At 32.2% G+C, this 23,234-nt stretch overlaps 1 protein-coding gene across 2 annotated transcripts in view; it reads right to left on the bottom strand.

Moving 5' to 3' along the window:
• LOC126881520 (uncharacterized) overlaps nt 1-23,234 on the bottom strand; it is a 98,789-nt gene that overhangs the window by 6,811 nt on the left and 68,744 nt on the right. For both annotated transcript variants that reach the window (XM_050645823.1, XM_050645822.1), the window contains 2 exons: nt 15,407-15,545; nt 1,224-1,480 (listed from right to left, as the gene is read on the bottom strand). In XM_050645823.1, the coding sequence (XP_050501780.1) occupies nt 1,224-1,480; nt 15,407-15,545 (396 nt within the window). The remainder of the gene's footprint in view (nt 1-1,223; nt 1,481-15,406; nt 15,546-23,234) is intronic.

The raw sequence follows: 23,234 nt of genomic DNA, 5'->3' as shown, positions 1-23,234 counted from the left end.
TCGATTCAAAGTGCTTATTTTTGAAAAAAATTGGTTTTAAAATAAAAATTTTAAAAACTTTAATTTTGAAAAATATGCTTTTTTTCAAAATAACTTAAGAATTGTTAGAGATAACAAAAATCTCGAAAAACAAAAAAGTCAGCAATGTTTTTCTGAATATCATGTATTTTTTTGTTTTTCTGTAAGACAAAAATTAATTAAGATTTGGTGTTTCTAAATTTGCATACATTCGTGGTCAGTCACTCGTTCAACCCCTTTTAACTACGGCCCTTTCAAAAATAAGGACTTTGCACCGATGAAACTTACAGATCATATAAACAATACATACACGAGTCAAGAAACTTGTGAAGTCGTAACGATTAAGTTCATTTGACATACTAATTGGTGGGTGATTTTATCGATTTTTTTCCAAAAAAAAAGGGACTAACTTTATTTTAAGCGTAACTTGTTTACTTTTGATGCTAGAAATATTTTTTGTAAAACAAAAATAAAGCTTTTCTTAAACACTTTAAATAAGTTGTAATGAGTTTTCTCAGAAATGTGCTTCATTTTTGGTTATTTCACGTTAAAGTATGCCATTTGGAATTTGACGAATCTGAACCTATTTTTCATTAGCTATAACTCTGCTTCTACTAGGTGTAGAGACGTGATATACTCGTATACACCATTTTTTTTTTTTTTTTTTTATTTTACAGGCTATATTTTTGCTAAGAATGTTTTTTCGACAAAATACTTACTATTTCAGTTATTTGCGAAAAACCGTCTAAAAGCGTGGTTATTTTGTTGAAAAATGAACATAAAGTTACTTAAAATTAGTCAGTTTATCCATTTCCGGACTTACTTTGGACGAATATTTTTTCACCCCCAAGAGGGGGTGAAAATCACCCCCAGGGCAAAAGCACATATCGGCACAATATCACTTTTGTTCTTTGACTTGTTAGCTATGTGTATGCCAAATTTCATGTCAATCCAAGCGGTTCTTCAAAATTAAGAGGTTTTGCAATATTTTACCGTTAAAGAACGTACTATAAAGGGGATTGGTATGGTATGCTATGATGGTACATTGGGGCAGGGCCCACTTGTGAGCCCTTTTAACTTTTAGATCTCCTACGGCGGGTACATTGTACATCATATGGTTCATAAGAACCTGATCTTCGGCGTTTCTGGGGCCCAGAATGTACCAGGCTCGTAGTAAAAGGGATTAATATTGATATAATACTTACCAGCTTGAGATATGCCATCGTTAAGCACGTCTTCAACAATAACATTTACTACTTCATTCTCCATGTTAAACGTAGGAAGATTATCATAAGCAGGTGGTGGAGAATCAGGTATAGGAACTGATGGCGAAATACAACAAGTCTGGGTTGTACTGCTGCTGGCGTGAGATTGAAGACTTTCTCCAGGTACTAAATTATTAATATCATTTACTGATCTAGTTTCTCTACCTGATTTGTTACAAAGGTTACAACTTGGACAACTAAAATAGAAAAAAACATTTTAAATGGTAAACCATGTAGTTAGCTGTATACCATCGTTAAAACAACGTACCTAATATTGAACTAAACACTTCTGTTGTATATTGTTATATACATTTCTTAATAGTTATTTATGATATAAGTGTTAAAAGTACAATTTTAAGGCACGCATGTGAAAGTTTACAGAATGAGCGAAGCGAATTCTGCAATTCACATGAGTGCCTTAAAAATGTACTTTTTAACACGTATATCATACAATATTTTTTCTACAAACGTTATAATTTATAAAATACAATATTTTTGTTAATTGCTGAAACCATGAAACCTATGACCCGTAAAAGGTAGAACTGGTTGTCTACACTCGAGGGGAATGTCTAAAAATTCTTAGCGAAAATATTATACCGTTACATAAACTTGTTTTTTCTACAAACGTGTTAAAAACAGTTTAAATTAAATTTTAAAAAACCTTTTAAACCACCTTTTTCAAATTGCGCAACTTGTACTATTAATATTAATGTTAATAAATGAAATATAAATATTTTGACGTTTCACAATTTGACAATTTATTTTTAACTACAGTGCCTTAAAAATTTTAAAGCACTAGTGCCTTAAAGTAGAATTTTTGACGCTCCTATGGAGTGCTAAAAATTGTATTTTTAACACGGTTGTAGAAAAAATTCTTTAAAAATTTTATTATCCAAAAGATTATGAAATATCACAAAACGTTTTCGGTCAAAACTGGCCATCTTCAGTGTGAAACCTCGAAATAAGTAAACTACTTCATTTTAAAGAAAAGGGTAAAAGCCGGTTTACATATTTGAAAATGTGGTCTTACGTCCAGTGTAGAGGTAGTTAAAACTAGCTACGTTGGGAGGTCTGAAAATCTTTTAGTTACATTGTTAAAATATATAACATTAAAAATAATTCGACATTAAGTTTTTTTGTAGTGAAAACTTCTTTAGGGACGTTATGCGATTTTTGGATAGGGAAAACAGCATTGAATTCGCGACCGTCATTGCGACCGTCATCGCTTATACTATATATTATTTGTATGTATATATAAATTATATAGAAGTATTTAAATTTAAAATAAATATAAAACCATTTTAGGATGGGGAAAAAGGATTTATTTCGCGACCATCATCGCGACCGTCATATCTTCGGCGAAATAAATTTTGTAAGTATAAGTATTGAAGTGAAAACTTCTTTTGGGACGTTGTGCACTTTTTGGATGAAAAAAGTATTAAATTGGCGACCGTCAGCGCGACCGCTATCGCTTCGAAGAAATAAATTTTTGAAGTTAAAACTTCTTGAGGGTCGTTGTGCACTTTTTGGATGGGGAAAAAATATTAAATTAGCGACCATCATCACTTCGATGAAATACATTTTTGAAGTGAAAACTTCTTTAGGGACGTTGTGCACTTTTTGGATGGGAAAAAGTAATAAATTGGCGACCGTCGTCGCTTCGACGAAATAAACATTTAAGTGAAAACTTCTTTAGGGACGTTGTGCTCCTTTTGGATGGAAAAAAGTATTAAATTAGCGACCGTCTTCGCGACCGTCATCGCTTCGATGAAATAAGGTTTTGAAGTGAAAAACTTTTTGAGTGACGTTGTGCACTTTTTGGATGAGGAAGAATTAATAAATTAGCGACCGTCATCGCTTCGACGAAATCAATTGTTCAAGTGAAAACTTCTTTAGGGACGTTGTGCACTTTTTGGTTGAGAAAAAGTAATAAATTAGCGACCGTCATCGCTTCGTCGAAATACATATTTGGAGTGAAACTTCTTTAGGGACGTTGTGCACTTTTTCGATGGAAAAAAGTATTAAATTAGCGATCGTCATCGCTTCGATGAAATAAATTTTTGAAGTTAAAACTTCTTGGGGGACGTTGTGCACTTTTTGGATGGTAAAAAATTATTAAATTAGCGACCGTCATCGCTTCGACGAAATAAATTTTTGAAGTGAAAATTTCTTTAGGGACGTTGTGCACTTTTTGGATGGGGGAAAAGTATTGAATAAGCGACCGTCATCGCGACCGTCATCGCTTCGACGAAATGAATATTTGAAGTGAAAACTTCTTTAGGGACGTTGTGCACTTTTTGGATGGCAAAAAGTATTAAATTAGCAACCGTCATCGCTTCGACGAAATAAATATTTGAAATGAAAACTTCTTGGGGGATGTTGTGCACTTTTTGGATGGGGAAAAATATTAAATTAGCGACTGTCATCGCTTCGACGAAATAAATTTTTGAAGTGAAAATTTTTTTAGGGACGTTGTGCTCTTTTTAGATGGCGGAAAAGTATTGAATTAGGGACCGTCATCGCGACCGTCATCGCTTCGACGAAATAAGTTTTTGAAGTGAAAACTTCTTTAGGAACGTTGTGCACTTTTTGGATGGGAGACATTATTAAATTAGCGACCGTCATCGCGACCATCATCGCTTCGACGAAATAAATATTTGAAGTGAAAACTTCTTGAGGGATGTTGTGCACTTTTTGGATAGGGAAAAAGTATTAAATTAGCGACCGTCATCGCTTCGATGAAATAAATTTTTGAATTGAAAATTTCTTTAGGGACGTTGTGCACTTCTTGGATGGGGCAGAAGTATTAAATTTGCGACCGCTATCACTTAGCTGAAATAAATTTTGTACGTATACCCTATTCCACGAACATACGCCTGTTTTGGATTACTTCGACAACTAATATGTTACTGTGCAAAATAAGAAGAACGAAAGTAAATTGCAAATTACATTGTTGTTTATTGGAATAAATATTAGCGCCATTTACTTTCGTACTTCTTATGTTGCACAGTAAAATATTCATTGTCGAAGTAATCCAAAACAGGCGTATGTTTGTGGAATGGCCCATATATAAATTATGTGTATGTATACATAAATAGCATAGAGCATACGCATCGCGTATATGATGATAGGTATAGCACTTCTTTTTGGATGGGGAAAAAGCATTCACCTCGTAATTTATATACCATAAGAAGTTTTCACTTCTGTCGGCACTCCCACGAGTGCTTTCAATTTTTTTTTTTTTTTATTGACATCCCAATTTATTACAATCTGCCGTTTTTTACAAAGTAATAAGCATTAAGTAATATTTATGTCGGCTAAACTATTGACATGTGGCGAACATACCCATTAATATGCCGCTCTTGATGTTAGTCTACTAAACTATTATTGGTTCTAGGAAAACATAAATAAGCACTACACTTGTTTTTAGCTCACACTAAATTACTAGTCACTTTACGTTTTAACCTGCGCACTGCACACATCTGCATCAAGTTCCTTGCTAGGTGGTTTGGGTGTTCTCGCAATCGGTCCTTGTATTTTTTTATCCAATATGTAATTTCTTCCTTTACATAAGTTACCTCTGCATCTCGATGTACGGCGTTGTTGGTGATATACCATGGTATATTTAAAGTCATCCTTAATATTTTGGATTGGAACCTTTGTATAATTTCTATATTAGAATTTGCGGCTGTTCCCCACAGTTCTATCTCATAGGTCCAAATTGGCTTTAACACCGCTTTGTATAGGAGTAATTTATTTTGTGTTGATAACTGGGATTGTTTTCCTATTAGCCAGTATATGTCTCTCACTTTATGACCCAGTTGTTTTCGTTTAGAGAATATGTGTTTTTTCCAGGTCAGTTTTCTATCCAGGTGAATCCCAAGGTACTTTACATCATCTTTCTGTGGTATTTGTTTGCGGTTAATACATACAGGTGGACAGGTTCCTCTACGGGTTGTAAATGTTACATGTATCGACTTTTGCTCATTTGGTTTAATTCTCCATTTTTGTAACCATTTTTCGACCTCAGTTATGTTATTTTGTAGTAGTTCTGATGCGATGTTTGGATTCTTGTTGGAGTATATGATCGCAGTATCATCTGAAAATGTAGCTGTTGTTGTGGCAGGTGATGTTGGAAGGTCGGCAGTGTAGAGTAGGTAGAGGACAGGACCCAGTACACTTCCCTGGGGGACGCCTGCTGTTATGGGTTGGAGTTCTGATATTTCATTGTCGTATTTGACTCTAAAGCGTCTATTTGTAAGGTATGACTTTAGTAGGTGTAATAATTTAGAGGCAAACAACTCCTCAGCTTATAGAGCAACCCCTGTTGCCATACTTTGTCAAACGCTTGTCCTATGTCTATGAACAGGGCGGAGCAATATCTGGATGCTTCGAGGTCTTTATGGATTCTGTTTACTATTCGATGTACTTGTTGAATGGTAGAATGTTTCTGCCTGAATCCAAATTGGTGAGTTGGAATTATTCCCTTGTCTTCTAGGAGAGGCGTTAGTCTTGTTAATAAAAGTTTTTCGAACACTTTGGATAGAACTGGTAGTAGACTGATGGGCCGGTATGATTCTACCCTTTCAGGTGGTTTGCTTTGTTTTAAAATGGGTGTTATTTCGGCTACTTTCCATTGTGGCTTGAAATAGCTGATTTTCATGATTGAATTAAATAATTGTGTTAGATATGTATGTCCTTTTTCCGGCAGTTCTTGTAATATTTGTCCTGTGGTTAGGTCGTATCCTTGAGCTTTTTCAGGGTTGGTATTGAATCTTATTGTGGCCTTTATTTCACTTTTTTTGAATCTGTTTTCTGGTAATTCTAGCTGGTATGATTCTTCAAGTGCTTGGTTTATTGTTTCCTCTTGGTTGGGGTCAGTTGTTTCATTGGGAATGAACACAGTTCTTAGGTGGTTTGCAAATGTCTCTGCTTTTTCCTTTGGTGTTTTTAACCATCCGCCCTGCTCTGTTTTTAATGATGGTATATTGTATTGGGGTCTTTTTAATTTTCTAGTAGCCTTCCATAGGGAGTAGTTTGTTTGTTCAGTTGTATCTAGTTTTTTTATGTTTTCACTGAATTGTAGATTCTTTTCTGTTGCTATCATTTCTTTTAGCTCCTTAACAGCATTGTTCATCTGCGTTTTTATTTGTGGCGCTCCAGTTGCTTGCCACTGTTTTCTGAGTTTTCTTTTCTGGGTTGTTTTCTCTCTTATTGATATTGAAGTGTATTCACTCTTCATTTCATTGTTGCTGGGTGTTGTTGAGTCCCAGGCAGCTTGTTGTATAACTAAGTTTAGGTGTTCTACTGCATATTCGATCTCCTCATTGGTCTTTAGGGAAATGTTTAGTTGAAATCGCTGCTCGACCAGTTGTTTAAAGATGTTTCAGTTTGTTTTTCGGTTGTGCAATACACATGGTTTTTCCCTGTGGAGAATTTTTTTATTTAGTGTTATAATAACTGGCGAATGATCGGAAGAAAGTTCATAACATGACTCCGTAGGCATATAGTTCCTGTAAATTTGTTTAGTTATGCTACAGTCCAGAAGATCGGGTGTTTTATTTAAGTCGGTTGGCCAGTACGTTGGTTCTCGTGTTGTTACTACTTCTACATTATCGTTGTTTATTGCTTTGTATAGCTCTCTTCCTCTGTCGTATCTAGTCTAGAACCCCAACTCTGATGCTTGGCATTATAGTCACCGCCACAAATGAATCGGTTGCCTAGTTAGTCAAAGAACTCTTTAAAGTCTTCTTTTGTTATTTTGTGCTTTGGAGGGCAATAAACCGCAGACAAAGTAATGGGGCCTGTCCAGTCTTCTAAACTATGTTTGTGGCTTGTATATATTCTTTTGCAAGACAAGTTGCAAGATGATGTTTTATTGTGTTTTTAATAATGATTGCAGTGCCACCGTGGGCGGTTCCATCAGGATGCATGGTATGGTAAACTGTATAGTATGTAATTTTTAAGACTTTCTTTTTTGTGAAGTGCGTTTCTGATATTAATATTAGATCAATTTTATGACTTGTCAAGTATAAACTAAGTTCATGTTTGTGTTGGGCTAATCCATTCGCATTCCAGATCACAAATTTCAGTTTGTCTGCCATCTCTTCATCTTTGCTACGACGGTGGTAAGGTTGAGCATGGTGCTCATCTGCTCCACGAGACCCTTCATAATTTGTTTTAACTCTTGTATATCAGATGGTTGTGTAGTAATTTGATTCAGTTGTTGATTATTATTTGCGACTTGGCTGTATGTAACACCTGGTACTATGTAATTTTGGTATGCTCTTCTTGCACTTTCTTCAGCCTCCTTCTTCCTCAGCGGTGGGTATCTTTCTTTCTGCAATTGCTTGTATACAGTGCACCCCCTGTAGTTGGCAGGGTGATTACCATTACTTAAGACACATATGACATTTTCTGTTCGAAGTTTCTGTGTGTATTTTTTGTTGGGTGGTTTGACGCACATTTTACACATCTGGGTTACCTGACACAGAAGTTCTTCGTATGCCCATATCTCTGACATCTTTGGCATTGTGTTAGATCCCTTACAGGCCTTGGTGGTTCAAATTTTACTCTTGCATTTTGTAGTGAGTCTATATCATATAAAAATTCACAAGGAAAAAGTTTTCCTGCGGTTGGCTGTATACCATGTAATACAAAAAAAACAGTAAAATCCTGTATAAAAGGTATATTTAAAAACCCTCAAAACGGTCACATCAAAATCACATAACTAGTTTTCGACTGGTTTACCAGTCATCATCAGTGCTTACGTGCAATGTACATGCTAACCACCAAGATAGTATTTAACAAAAATATTAGGGTCAAAGCCCAGTAAAAGAAGTCCGTCTAGGAAACATTGGTTTAGAAAGCTACGTAAAGTATGGATGTTTAAAATATTAAGCTAATCTGCTCCAGGTAACATCTGAGATGTGGATTTGACTTGTTTACATGTTGAATGTATGATGGCAAGTCACTTGCCGTCATACATTAAACATGTAAACAAGTCACTTGCCGTCATACATTCAACATGTAAACAAGTCAAATACACATCTCAGATGTTACCTGCAGCAGATTAGCTTAATATTTTAAACATCCATACTTGATGTAGCTTTTCAAAATAATGTTTCCTAGACGGACTTCTTTCACTGGGCTTTGACCCTAATATTTTTGTTAAATACTATCTTGGTGGTTAGCATGTACATTGCACGTAAGCACTGATGATGACTGGTAAACCAGTCGAAAACTAGTTATGTGATTTTGATGTGGCCCTTTTGAGGGTTTTTAAATATACCTTTTATACAGGATTTTACTGTTTTTTTTTTCTATATCATATATATCTTTGTTGTTAGAGCTCGATTTTAGATTTACAAAAAATAACGGAAGTTGGTTTTTTGTTATTCTATGTCGTATGTTAGTGATTTGGTTCACAATATGCCCTTGGCTCTCCAGTTCCGCCTTTACCTCTTCTAGGTTGGTTGTTGGATGTAGATGTCTTAGAACGACTCTGAATGATCTATCTTCTTTTTTTGGTATGTGTGGTATTCAGTTTTCTTTTCATCTAATGCTTTTATTAACATTTTGATATATCATTTTGATCCATCGATTTAATGTCGCATTATTTTTAATGTTATATATTTTAACAATGTCACTAAAAGGTTTTCAGACCTTTCAACGTAGCTAGTTTCAACTACCTGTACACTGAACGTAAGTAAACCACATCTTACTCTGCTTGAAAATTAAGCGGTTTACTTATATCTAGGTTTCACACTGAAGATGGTCAGTTTTGACCGAAAACGTTTTGTGATATTCCATAATCTTTTGGATTATTTCATTTATAGGAGATTCTGACCAATAGAATGCTACAGAAATAAAAATTACAGAAATATAATTTTTGATAATATCCCGTCGTCAAGCATTACCTCAGATGCCCTTCGTTATTACACAAAAATAAACATTCAGTTACACTAATGACACTTGTTTTACAACTTGTCACAGAGAACAGTAAGAAACAGGTTTAGCAAATATTCAGGTGAAGATATCAATAAAATATTAGTTAAAATGATATAAAAATATTGTTTTATTCATCATATAATCTCAGCGAATTACACTCAATCTCTAAAATTATTATCGACTTGTTGCCCCCGTGACACTTTGACATAATCTTAAAATCAAATTAAAACTGTCAAAGTGTCACTCGGGAAAGCAATCGATAATTTTAGAGCTCTTGTTCAATTACTACTGATTATTTCATTCATAGGAGATTCTGACCAATAGAAAGCTACAGAAATAAAAATTAAATAGTGGAGTCACTGAATGTTTTCACCTCCGATTTCGTTGAACCTTCATCGATTTTCATGAAAATTGGTGAGTAGTTAGAAGATACTTCAAGGAACAAAGGTGACATGATGCCAACTTGCGCTTTTACCCTGGGGGTGGATGCCACCCCTTCTCAGGGGTGAAATTTCTTTATTAAAAATAATACCAGAAATCGATAGAGGGGAAACTTCTAAGCAAAATTTGTTATATAAAGTTATTAACATAAATCAATGCTTTTTGAGTTATTAAATATCAAAGATTTTAATTTTCTTAAAAAAATGCATGTTTTAAAGCGGTTCTTCACGTATTAAGCAAAAACTATAAGCTTTTGTAAAATAGCTATTATTACCAAAATTAAAGATAATAAAAAATTTAATACACTTCCTACTTAAAGAACTAAAGTAATGTTATCTCAAAGTCAGTTATGGGTAATTAAATGTATATTTTTTTCGATGAGTACTCAAATCTAAGTATTCAAGCTTACATAACGGGAAAACGATGCATTTTATAGAATATGCTTGTTAAGCACTTGTCAAAGTACTTCGAAATACCTATCAAATGAGTACCAGTAGAAGTAAATAGCATCAAAATTAAGCAAGTTATGATGAAAATAAAAGAACTCTTTCGATTTTTTTAGGAAAAAGTGAAAAATAAAACATACTCCATTTCCACAAAAATTAAAATTTGTAGTAATCCTCACAATATTTTCTTTAGGTTAACATAGTTAATGATTTCAACAATTTTGACCGGCTTAAAATGCATATTTTTGAAAAAAAAGATATAATTTAAAAAAATCAAAATTTTTAAAATTATCGTACTTTTCATTTCTTTTGATAATAACTCCAAAAATACTCAATATACGTAAAAAATGATATATAACTAAATTTTAGTTTTTTCAGTTCTAAATCCTATACATATTTTACTATTTCCGTAGAATAAAAAATAACCGAGATAGAAACGTTTAAAATTTCAATTTTGCTGCGAGAACCATGTAACCGGGGCCATTTAACCTTTTATTTTTAAAAAATTAAGAGATTTAAAAGACGTTAAAAGATGAATTTTGACGCTATTTAATAGATCTTGGAATCAACTTTTAATTAGATTTTAGGTGAACTTGATATCTTAAAAATGAACGGAGTTATTTACAAAAAAAAACAATAACATTTTTTGGAAACATTTTTAAAAGAAACATTTTGAAACATTATTGGTACATAAATTTTAATGCTATCAATTTGTTCGGGGGCTTATTTGATAGATACTTTTATTAACTTTGACAAATGTTTAATAAGTTAATGTTATAAAATGCATCATTTTTCCTGTATTTAAGCTTGAATACTTAGATTTGGATACTCGACGAAAGAAATATACATTCAATTACCTATGACTCACTTTTAGTTAACATTAAAAGGTTTTTCTAGTAAGGTGTTTATTTGATTTTTTATTAGCCTCAATTTTGATAATAATAACTTTTTTGTAAAAACTTATAGTTTTTGAGTTATTTATGAAAAATCGGTTAAAAACATCAATTTTTCTCACGAAAAATTAAAATCTTTGATCTTTAATAACTCAAAAAGTTATGATTTATTTTAATAACTTTATATAACAAATTTTGCTTATACTTTGTCCCTCTGTCGAATTGTGGGGTTATTTTTAATAAAATAATTTTCACCCTCCAGGAGGGGTGGCATCCACCCCCAGGGCAAAAGCGCAAGTTGGCACCATGTCACCTTTGTTCCTTGAGATATCCACTAACCACTCACCAATTTTCATGGAAATCGATGGAGTTCTTCTGGAGATCCATCTTCAGTGACTGCACTAACGATACACTCATACAGGAAGTATTAAATGAGTTAAAACGTACCTATTCTACAAATATACAAACGTGTTAAAAGTAAAACGTGTTCTTTCGATAGTACTAATTTTGATCATATTGATATCGAGTCGAATGGAGTATCGCAAACTAAAGTGTATTGTAAATGTAACTTTGTAACCTATTGGATTAAAAAAACCGAAAACCGGTTTTTCCAAAAACCGGTTTTTTTAGCCGGTTATAACCGCCAGGTTAAACCGTAAGCAAAAAAAACCGGTATAACCGAAAACCGGTGTTTTGTCAAAAACCGCCATCCCTAGTTTATATACGGTCAATACGGTATACGGTCAATACAACCTGCAGTGCCTTAAAAATTTTAAATCACTAGTGCCTTAAAGTAGCGTTTTTAACGCTCGTATGGAGTGCTAAAAATTGCATTTTTAACACAGTTGTAGAAAAAATAATTTTAATAAATTTATATACAAATAATATGCAATAATGCAACATAAGTCTTTACTTCAATATAATGTTGAGAAAAAAAAAGTTAAAATGACTAATAGGCTATTGATTATATTCAAAATAAGATAGCTAAAAGGAACTACAACGTTAACGGGGTTTTATTATTTGATATGGTCAATGGACATCTATATATGAAAAAACCGCGGAGTGCTACCATTTAAAGGGGTGCGTTTTTGAGAAATGGGTGAATTAGTCCCTGGGTACAGGTTACATTAGGGTGAGTTCTATGCACTTTGGGTACAAATACGTCTACATGAAAATTGTTCCTGGTTAAATTTCCTATCTAAATATAACTTTTTAAAGTCAAAGATACTTTTTTTTTATAAAAATATATTCAAAAGAAAAAGCACAAAGAAACCCAAAAGAAAGAAATTTTGTTTTTTGTCCCATAACTTTTGTCCACGGGGCTATAGGTATAGACATTGCTTTACAGAAAAAAAAACTTACATATCTTCTCTTTAACATGATGTTCGGTATAGGTCATTAGGATTTACAGTTTTCGAAATATGATTTTTTAAAGTTCGCCACTCACAGCAATTTTGGGCAATTTTCCTTGTTATTTCGCAAATATTGTTCTGTAACTTTTTTCTACGTAACTTTAGGTATATGCAATGACACGTAATAGGAATAGAAATCAATTACCTTTAAAATGGTCTACTGTATAACGTTGTACGACTTTTTTTTAAAGAGATTATGGTTTTTCAAGGTTTTATACTTTTAACGATTTTTCTATAATATAATATAAAAATAAAACAAAATTATTATATAATATATTATATATTATATAATACTTAATATAAAAAAATATTATTTTTTACATTTTTTACGATTATTTTTGAAATTTCTCATTATAACTTTTTTTTCTTGTACATGAATATACTATCTATATATTGCGCAACAAAGAGGGCTTACTTTCTGTTCTTTAATATGGTGTAGGTATCATCTATATTTAAATAAATAATGGAAACCGAGTGATTCTTTGATATTTTTTTACCTGTATTATTTAAAATTATTTCTTTTACAAGAATTACATAAACATTAGTCTTAAAAAACATCACTTTAGTTAAAATTATTTAAATGTTGACATTTAAAAAATTTTCAAAATCAAAGTCCATCTCTTCGTTAGCATTAGCTTCAATATCTTCCTCTGACACCTCAGTTATCTTAAACTTCCCACAATTAGTACCCATGTACATGCACCCTTTGCAGAATATTGAACAACTAATTATTATCTTCCTACAACCGCATTTTTTTGTACATCCTTTGGTACATTTACATGCTATTTTTTCAAGCAAAGCTTGTGGTGCAGGAGCTTTGACAGTAAATATTGGAATATCCATATTTTCAAGTTTGCCCGGCCGAGTCAAGTGGATCCAAAGCATTACCTATACAAAATAAGATTCAATCATAACACACAATCACATAAAAAAGTTATAATGAGGAATTTAAAAAATAATCCTAAAATTAAAAATCGTTGCAAGTACTTATTACAATTTGAAAAAGCATATCTTATTCAAAAATAACCCTAGAATTTTTTATAATACACCATTTTAAAGTAAACAGAATAAGCTTTCTTTTTTATTATACAGGGTGTAACAAAAATACAGGTCATAAATTAAATCACATATTCTGGGACCAAAAATAGTTCGAATGAACCTAACTTAACTTAGTACAAATATGCACATAAAAAAAGTTATAGCCCTTTGAAGTTACAAAATGAAAATCGATTTTTTCGAATATACCGAAAACTATTAGAGATTTTTTATTGAAAATGGATATGTGGCATTCTTACGGCAGGAGCATCTTAAAGAAAAATTATAGTGAAATTTGTGCTCCCCACAAAAAATTTATGGGGGTTTTGTTCCCTTAAACCCCCCAAACTTTTCTGTACGTTCCAATTAAATTATTATTGTGGTACCATTAGTTACATTAAATATTTTTAAAACTTTTTTGGCTCTTAGTATTTTTTCGATAAGGCAGTTTTTATCGAGTTGCGGCTTCTTTTTTAATATGTTTACATAAAAATTTTATGGGGGTTTTGTTCCTTTAAACCCCCCAAATGTTTGTGTACGCTCCAATTAAACTATTACTGCGATACCATTAGTTAAACAAAATGTTTTTAAAACTTTTTTGCCTCTTTGTATTTTTTCGAGAAGGCAACTTTTATCGAGATATGGCTTCTTTTTTAATACGGTTCAAAATATACCTAAAAATGTAAATCATACATAAATTTTCATATTTTTACAAAGTCTCCATAATCGTACTTAACCATATACAAATATGTGGTGGATTTGACAAATATTCAAAATATCTCGATAAAAACTGAATTTTCGAAAAAGTACTAAGAACCCAAAAAGTTTTAAAAATATTGTGTTTAAGTAATGGTAATACAATAACAATTTAGTTGGAACGTACACAAAAGTTTGGGGGGGTTTAAAGGAACTAAACCCCCATAAAATTTTTGTAGGGTGTCCAAATTTCACTCTAATTTTTTCTTAAGATGCTACTGTCGTAAAAATGCCACATGTCCATTTTCAATAAAAAATCTTTAATAGTTTTCGATATATTGGAAAAAATCGATTTTCATTTTGTAACTTTAAAGGGTTGTAACTTTTTTATATGCACATTTGTACTAAGGTAAGTTAGGTTCAATCAAACTATTTTTGGTCCCAGAATATGTGATTAAATTTATGACCTGTATTTTCGTTACACGCTGTATAATATATACCATATAGAAAAAAAAGTTATAATGGGAAATTTAAAAAATAATCGTAAAAAATATAAAAACTCGTTAAAAGTCTTGAAAAAGATAACCTCTTTAAAAGAAGTCGTACAACATTATACAGTAGACCATTTTAAAGGTAATTGATTTCTATTCCTCTTACATGAACCATTGCATATCCCTAAAGTTACGTAGAAAAAAGTTACAGAACAACATTTGCGAAATAACAAGGAAAATTGCCCAAAATTGCTGTGAGTGGCGAACTTTGAAAAATCATATTTCGAAAACTGTAAATCCTAATGACCTGTAAAAAACATAATTTTAAAGAGAAAATGTGTAAGTTTTTTTTCTGTGAAGCAATGTCTATACCTATATCCCCGTGGACAAAAGTTATGGGACAAAAAACAAAATTTCTTTCTTTTGGGTTTCTTTGTGCTTTTTATTTTGAATATATTTTTGTAAAAAAAGGTATCTTTGACTTTAAAAAGTTATATTTAGATACTAAATTTAACCAGGAACAATTTTTATGTAGACGTGTTTGTACCAAAAGTGCATAGAACTCACCCTAATGTAACCTGTGCCCAGGGACTAATTCACCCATTTCTCAAAAACGCACCCCTTTAAATGGTAGCACTCCGCGGTTTGTTCATATAGAGAGATTCATTGACCATATGAAATAATAAAACCCCGTTAACGTTGTAGTTCCTTTCTATAGTACATAATCAATAGCCTATAAGGAAACCTTAGATCACTAACCGTTTTTGATGCATTTTAATTTCCCCAAAGTTCTTGAAAAATTTCATTTTAAGTAACTCGTTGTATTCAGGTGGAGGTTCATAGTCGGGAGGTTCATCTGGCACGATTATCTCCTCTTCTACTTCTCCTACACCTTCCTCTGTAAAATATATTTGTTTAATAAATAAACTGCTATAACATTTTAAGAATAGAAGCAGGTAAAGGGAAAGGGTACCCCCCGTTAAGATAGGCAAAATGCCCTTACTCCCAGAATTCAATTTCATTATTTTTTTACGTTCTATGCAACTAAAAAATGAGATAACGCGGATTTTTAGCTCACCACCCCCCTTACCCCTCCTCCCACAGCCAAAAACGTAGATTTTTAGATTTAATTTTTTTTAGTTGGGTTTCAATTGATTTAAAAATTTCAAAAAATTCACAAGTGTAGCTGAGGCTTTTACAAAACATGTCCATTTTTTATGGAGCCATAGGTCGAGTGTACATAACCTCAAATTTTTTTTTAACTTTTTTAAAACCTATAACTTTTTTTCGGAGGGGGCTGCAGGTCCAATTTTTTTTGCATTTTGTGTATTTTATCAAAAGCTATCTCTCTGATTTTTTTCAGATTTTTCCGTCAGGTGCGCCATCTTTAAAAATCAAGAAAACTGTTTTTTTAGGGGGTTTTTGGGGATTTTCTCCATTTTATAGACTGCAACATAGATCAACTCAAGGTTTTGTTAATAGATTATGTATAATTTAAAATAACTAAGTATATTAGGATTTTCAAAAATTGGGCGAAACACTTTTAAACCCCCCAAAAACCATGATTTTTAAAGTTTTGTAAGGATTTTTGCGGGTCTAGTTATATTTTTTTGTGGTCGATACAGCCTGAATATTTTTTATTTTTTTTTACGTTCTATATGATTTTAAAAAATTAGGACTCACCGCAATTTTAGCCCACTTCCCCTATTCCCCCTCCCCCACAGCCAAAAATGTCAATTTTTCGATTTTTTTTTATAAGTTGGTTTGCAATTAAATTATGAATGTTATTCTGAAACTATTTCTTTGTGGCATCTTTGTAATTAACTATTCTAAATGGTAATTTTTTTTAGTTAAATTGTGACTTATTTCCCAATTAGAATATTTAATAATTATTAAATTATAAATTACAAAAAATTCACACTCACAGCTGAGGCTTTTACAGAACATCTATTTTTATGGACCCGAAGGTTGAGTGCAAGTACATATTATAACCTCTTTTTTTTTGTTTTTTAATACGTATATTTTTTTGGTGATGGATTTATGTCTATTTTTTTTGTGTTTTGTGTATTTTATTAAAAACTATATTTCTGACATTTTTCAGATTGTTCCGTAAGGTGCGCCATCTTCAAAAATCCGCAAAACTGGTTTGTTCGGTGGTTTTTAGTGATTTTCTCCATGTTATAGACTTCAAAATAGATTAATTCAAGGTTGTTTATAGGTAATGTAGGTATAATTTGAAATAACTGAGTTTTTAGGGATATTTTATATAATTTGCTATTGAATAAACTTAAAAATAACCTGTTTTCACAATCATAAACTTGTCAGGATGGCACGTTCCACAATTAAAATTACGTTTCACAATTAAAACTTCCCCTGTTTCCATACCTACATCAAAGTTTGTCCGACTAGACACCGTTAAACTATTCAGATATTTTCAGCTTGCTATTAATCAACTTTTTTTTGGTACGCGGGATCCAGGCCTAATATTTTTTGAGATCAATACAGCCTGAATATTTTTTCATTTTTTTACGTTTGATGTGTTTAAAAAATAAGCCTTAACCCAATTTTAGCCCTCCTCCCTCTCAACCTGCCCAATAAATCATCATTTTTTCGTTTTAATTTTTTTTCTCAGTATATCTGTTGCTCAGTTTGTCCTCAAGTAAACTACATTTAACAAAATAATTTCAAATTTTTGCAATATTTTTATATAAAGTAAAGATTTTTATATAAAGTAAATATGTCATTGTGATATCTTTTGGGTAGGATACAAAAAACAAAAATAAAACAGAATAATCAATTTAAGAAAAATACATTATTTTAATATATGCTACTTCTTGTCGTTTTGTGAATCAAAACATTTTGTTCTTTGTTAGTTTGTATTTAGTAGGGACCCTAATATTACCTTCCATTATACATATTCTAATTATTCATCAAACATGTGCTTCTACCATCTACATAACTTATATCTCTGCTCTGCCTATTATAATGTCATTTTGATTCACGTTTACTGCCACGTAAAACACTATAAAAGAATAAGGAAAGTATTACCAAAGAATATATAGCTCCGTATATACTCGTAGAGTATTCGGAGAGTACCTATATTCGTTGGTATTACACTTCAGTTCTAAAGTCTTCATCGCTGTCTTCGTCTATTACAGGTATAACATCTGTATTGTCAAAGAGTTTTGTAAGATATTCTGCTGGCTTGATGATTTTTGTAAAATATCTTCCATGCGATAAATATTAGATTATGGCAGCTACATTATGCCGTTTGCGCAACTCGCATCTACAACAATATCTATCGTTTTTTGTTTATCATCGGATTTCATCGTTTATGATCGTTTAATGTTTTCAGAACCATCTTCGTTTGGCTCATAATGCAAATAGTCCATGCTGTATGATTGTCCCCATTAGGTAAATTATTTTGATTCATTTTTTTGCACAAACTTATTCAAAAACAGGTCCTTATAACAAATCCACATGGTGCCAGGCAGTACCGCGGTCGGAAAATTGTTAAATAATTTTTTAAACAAATTCAAAAAATCAATTTTTTCACTTAGGTTTGTTTTAGATTATCTGGATCAACCTGAGCAAAAAAGGTCACTTGTGATTTTTCTATAAAATTGACTGTTGTCGAGTTACATGCAATTTAAAATTTGAAAAACGCGAAAATGGCTATTTTCAAGGCTTAATAACTCGATTAAAAATTATTATTATGAAAGTCATAAAGTGACCAACTCAAAGTTTAAAGTCCCCCCCTGCAGGAGCCTGAAGAAATTTTTGTCATTATTTTATTACTATTATTTTTAACAATTACAAATGAGCGCTAGCACGTATTGAACCGGCCGTCCGCGAGAGAGATGTAAATTCATTAGATGTTTTAACCCTTAAGTACTAACATCTTAAATCAATGGCGCAAACACTAACTAACCGCCTGACAGACGGGTTTCATATTTTACTGGTTATTTTTCTTTTGTTAAATATTATAATGCAAAAAAATATTTCGATGACTTACTGAAAGTATTACTTATCTAAAAAACATAGTAATTGATCTAGTTTTTCTGTATTTATTAAAATACAAAACATTATAACAAGAATGGCAGGATTGTTTGTGTAACTTTTTATTCCTGAAAAAAAGTGTGATAAAAATGAAACAAATTGAAGAATCTTGATAAAAATTTATAATCGAGTTAAACAAAGAGTAATAAACATGAAAATAAAATTTTTTTTAAAAAATATTAAAACAAAAAAAACTGACAGGCACTAAAATTTGTACAGTGTAGCAATGGTAGTCAGTGGCAACATTTTCATCACAAATTGATCCCACTTCGCTTACGTCGTCTTCTACCTCATCAAGTCATTTCAAAAGAGTTTCCTCATAGTCTTTATCCCCTTATTTGAACTTTTTGACGAACTGGGGCACATTATGTTTAATGACGAACTGGGCACAAACACTAACACCCCGTCTATTAGACGGAAATCACACTTTGAGTCTAAATATCTTTCGAATAACAACCTGCATCAAATTGCCGAATTCAATACTAGTAAATAACAACCCAACTTGAAAAGTCATAAACGGATGACCTTCAAATTTTTCTATGAAGGGAAATATCCCACTTTCAACAAACGATGCCGTCTGAGAGACGGTGTGTTAGTACTTAAGGGTTAAAAAAATATCGATTGGAAGTCGAAAATGCGTTTTAAAAAAATAAAAAAGGAATTTTGAGGTTATATGTATTGTACACTCGACCTACGGGTCTATAAAAATAGATATGTTTTGTAAAAGCCTCATAAAATTTTTAAATTAATTGCAACTTAACTAAACAAAAAAAATAGAAAAATTGACGTTTTTGTGGGGCAGGGGGAGGGGGTGGTGGGCTAAAAATGTGATTAGTCTTATTTTTTAATCACATGTAACGTAAAAAAATGAAAAAAAAAATATTCAGGCTCTATCGATCTCAAAAAATATAATTAGACCCGCAAAAATCCTTACAAAACTTTAAAAAAGCATGGTTTTTGGGGGGTTTAAAAGTGTTTCGCCCAATTTTTGAAAATCCTAATATACTTAGTTATTTTAAATTATACATAATCTATTAACAAAACCTTGAGTTGATCTATGTTGCAGTCTATAAAATGGAGAAAATCCCCAAAAACCCCCTAAAAAAACAGTTTTCTTGATTTTTCAAGATGGCGCACCTGACGGAAAAATCTGAAAAAAATCAGAGAGATGACTTTCGATAAAATACACAAAATGCAAAAAAAATTGGACCTGCAGCCCCCTCCGAAAAAAAGTTATAGGTTTTAAAAAAGTTAAAAAAAAATTTGAGGTTATGTACACTCGACCTATGGCTCCATAAAAAATGGACATGTTTTGTAAAAGCCTCAGCTACACCTGTGAATTTTTTGAAATTTTTAAATCAATTGAAACCCAACTAAAAAAAATTAAATCTAAAAATCTACGTTTTTGGCTGTGGGGGGAGGGGTAAGGGGGGTGGCGAGCTAAAAATCCGCGTTATCTCACTTTTTAGTTGCATAGAACGTAAAAAAAATAATAAAATTGAATTCTGGGAGTGAGGGCATTTTGCCTATCTTAACGGGGGGTACCCTTTGTATTAAATATAGTAGTCAACAATTGAAATAGATCATTTTAATTGCTCTTTATTATTAATTTGAAAGTACGTTTATTATAAAAGCCCTTTTGAAAGAAATTTCTCTTGTGTAGTAATTTTAGCAAAAATATTTTACTCATTCTTCTGCCTTTCTTGTGTTGTTAGATTTTTATTAAAACTATCCGACATGTGGTTCAAAATAATAATAATTCAGACAAATACAAGGATGTAGTCCTAATCACTGGATTACCTGATTACTAACGCTTAATCGGAAAACTTTTATTAAAATATGCCCCTTCCTCAGAAATCGTGCAAATCTTTGAATATGTGCGTTGGATTCAAGAAGGTTTAAATCAAGACGAAGTCGTTGAATGGATAAACGAATTACCAATAATTATCCTGAGTAGAGCATGATATACGTTTGGTGGAAGACGAACACGCAGTAAAACCCTTGCTGAAAATAGTTTAATAGTCGTGGCTGCAAAAAATAACAAATATGTAGACCTTCAAAAATAAATAACTTTCTCGATTAAAATTCTGGAAAAGTCATTAGTAGCCAGACTGTCAAAAGAATGCTGCTATTACTATTATTCTGAGTTTTACTGGATTATTTTTCCCACCCGCTTTGTTTAGCTAATTATATCCTGACATATCTTCTTACTTTGGCCTCGTCTACTTCATATCTTGTTGATTTAACGTCTTGAGTCTAGACTTCCGACATGTCTGCGCAAGTTTACTCTTTTCTTCCCTATATAATGGATCAAATCAGAGTTTATATCCAGATAAATGACAAATTAATGACAAACCAGCTACCGCCTATTATTAATTAAAAACACATGTTATTTTTGTGAACGCTCTAACTCTAGACTCAGTATATTATTAAAAAGAGATAGGTACAAAAAAACATTTGGACGTACAGAAAAAGACGTTTTCAGATTTAAAGTACAGTTTGTGACGTTTTTGGTTTGTTTACTTTTGTGGCTGTCAGTCTGTTAAATTTTTTGCCGTTTTTTTGTCGAATTTTTGCATTTTGAAGTTTTTTATATTACACAAACAGTTGTTTTCACAACTAATGTTATATTGGAGTTTGAAATTTTACGGTAAGTGTATTTTATTTTGCAATTAATTTTTACAACATACAAAGTTACACAGTTACGGAATAATTTTGTTTAAGTTTCCGCCAAAGTGAATAAGATGACAAAAGAAATATGTTATTGATTTTTTTTATAAATTGTTTATTTATTTATTAATCACTAATGAAATTAAAAGAATGTATTCTATTAATATATGTAGCTGTAATTCTGCACCAAAATGTTAAAGCTGTTGTTGTCTGTCTCCGACTTTATTTAAAATATATATTCAATCATCGCTAGAGCAGTGGAGGAAACAAGTATCCGGAATGGGAATAGACATAGGCAGTTGTAAATGTCTAACAACTTTGTTTTTTACAGATGATCAGGTAGTCGTAGCGAATGATGAGGAAGACATGGACTACATGTTTAGAAAACTAAAGAAAGAAAAGAAAGAAAGAAAAATGGGGCCTCAATATGAATATGTCAAAGACAGAGTATCTTAAAATAGGGGATGATGAAGAAGATCCAGAGTTAGAAATTAGAACCACGAAAAGATGTAATGAGTATAAATATCTCGGATCTATAATATCTAAAGAAGGCACTACCAAAAGAGACATCGAAAAGAGAACGCAGCAGGGCAAAAAAGCGGTAAACATTCTGAGCTCTCTACTGTGGTCTAAAGATATAAGGCAAGAAACGAAATTGACAATCTATCGTACCTTGGTAGAGCCTATTATGACTTATGGGGCAGAAGTTTGGCAGATGACAAAAAAAGATAGGAAAAGAATAGAAGTAGTAGAAATGGATTATCTAAGGAGAGCGTGTGGTATATCTAAAAAAAGATCACATCAGGAATGAAGATATTAGAAGGAGGACACATACTGTATATTCCAGTGTAGATAAAATTGAAACTAGACAACTAGTGTGGTATGGTCACGTGAAACGAATGAATGAAGATAGATGGCCAAAGAAAGCTTTAAATTACATACCACACCAAAGAATAAGAAGGGGAAGACCTTCAGTTGCCTGGGAAGAAAATGTACGGCACATCGTGAAAGATAGAGCCATCAAAGAAGACGAATGGATGGACAGAAAACGATGGCGGTCGAAATGCAAGAAGCGGCAGAGGCTGTAGGAATCTCGCTGATAGATAGAAATGTTAAAGCAAAACTTACATTTTTTGACAATATATTTATTTAATGACGTAAAATTTTATAATATAACCGGTTATCGGAGCAGTAGTCATTTTCTGTCACTTTCTGTTACGTTTAGTAAATTTGCGACTTATTTCGTATGCTTTAAGTGATGACGCACGGGTAAAGAACCCTGGACTCAACTATATATACTCTCATTTTTGATTTTACCATCTTTTATGTCATAATATATTTTTAAATTCTTCTTCTTTTGGTCCGTACTCTATACAGAGTGTAGGCGTTTATGTTGATTGGATTATGCATAAAGATCATTCTCCTGCTCTTTTTGTTATTGTACTGATAACAAGTATGACGCACCACCTTCTGATGTCTCAGAACCATGAGTATGGTTTGGGATCTGGTCTTCTCCGACCTTCAATTTTGCCCATCATAATCGTTTTTAAAATATTATATTTGTCTCCTCTTAAAATATAACATATGAGAGCTTCGGCGGTTTAAAGATGTTTAGAAGTTATCTTTGTGTGTTATCTCTTCTTAAGATCTCTTCACTTCTACTATCTATGGTCGACCCATGGAATTCAGTACGGCTTAGCTCGTATTTTAAGTTACCAGGTCTCCGTATCGTACATTATTATCGGCCATATGTAGCATTTTAAAACTCAAATACAGAGACCCAAAGGAGTTTCGAGCTGACAAAGATAGTTATTGAATCTGATAAAAGTATTTCGAGCTATTTGCTAATGGTATATTC

The sequence above is a fragment of the Diabrotica virgifera genome, chromosome 3, assembly GCF_917563875.1.
Source record: "Diabrotica virgifera virgifera chromosome 3, PGI_DIABVI_V3a".
Classification (NCBI taxonomy): domain Eukaryota; kingdom Metazoa; phylum Arthropoda; class Insecta; order Coleoptera; family Chrysomelidae; genus Diabrotica; species Diabrotica virgifera.
The sequence above is the reverse complement of the archived record's forward strand: the minus strand, read 5'-3'. Positions and strand labels throughout refer to the sequence as shown.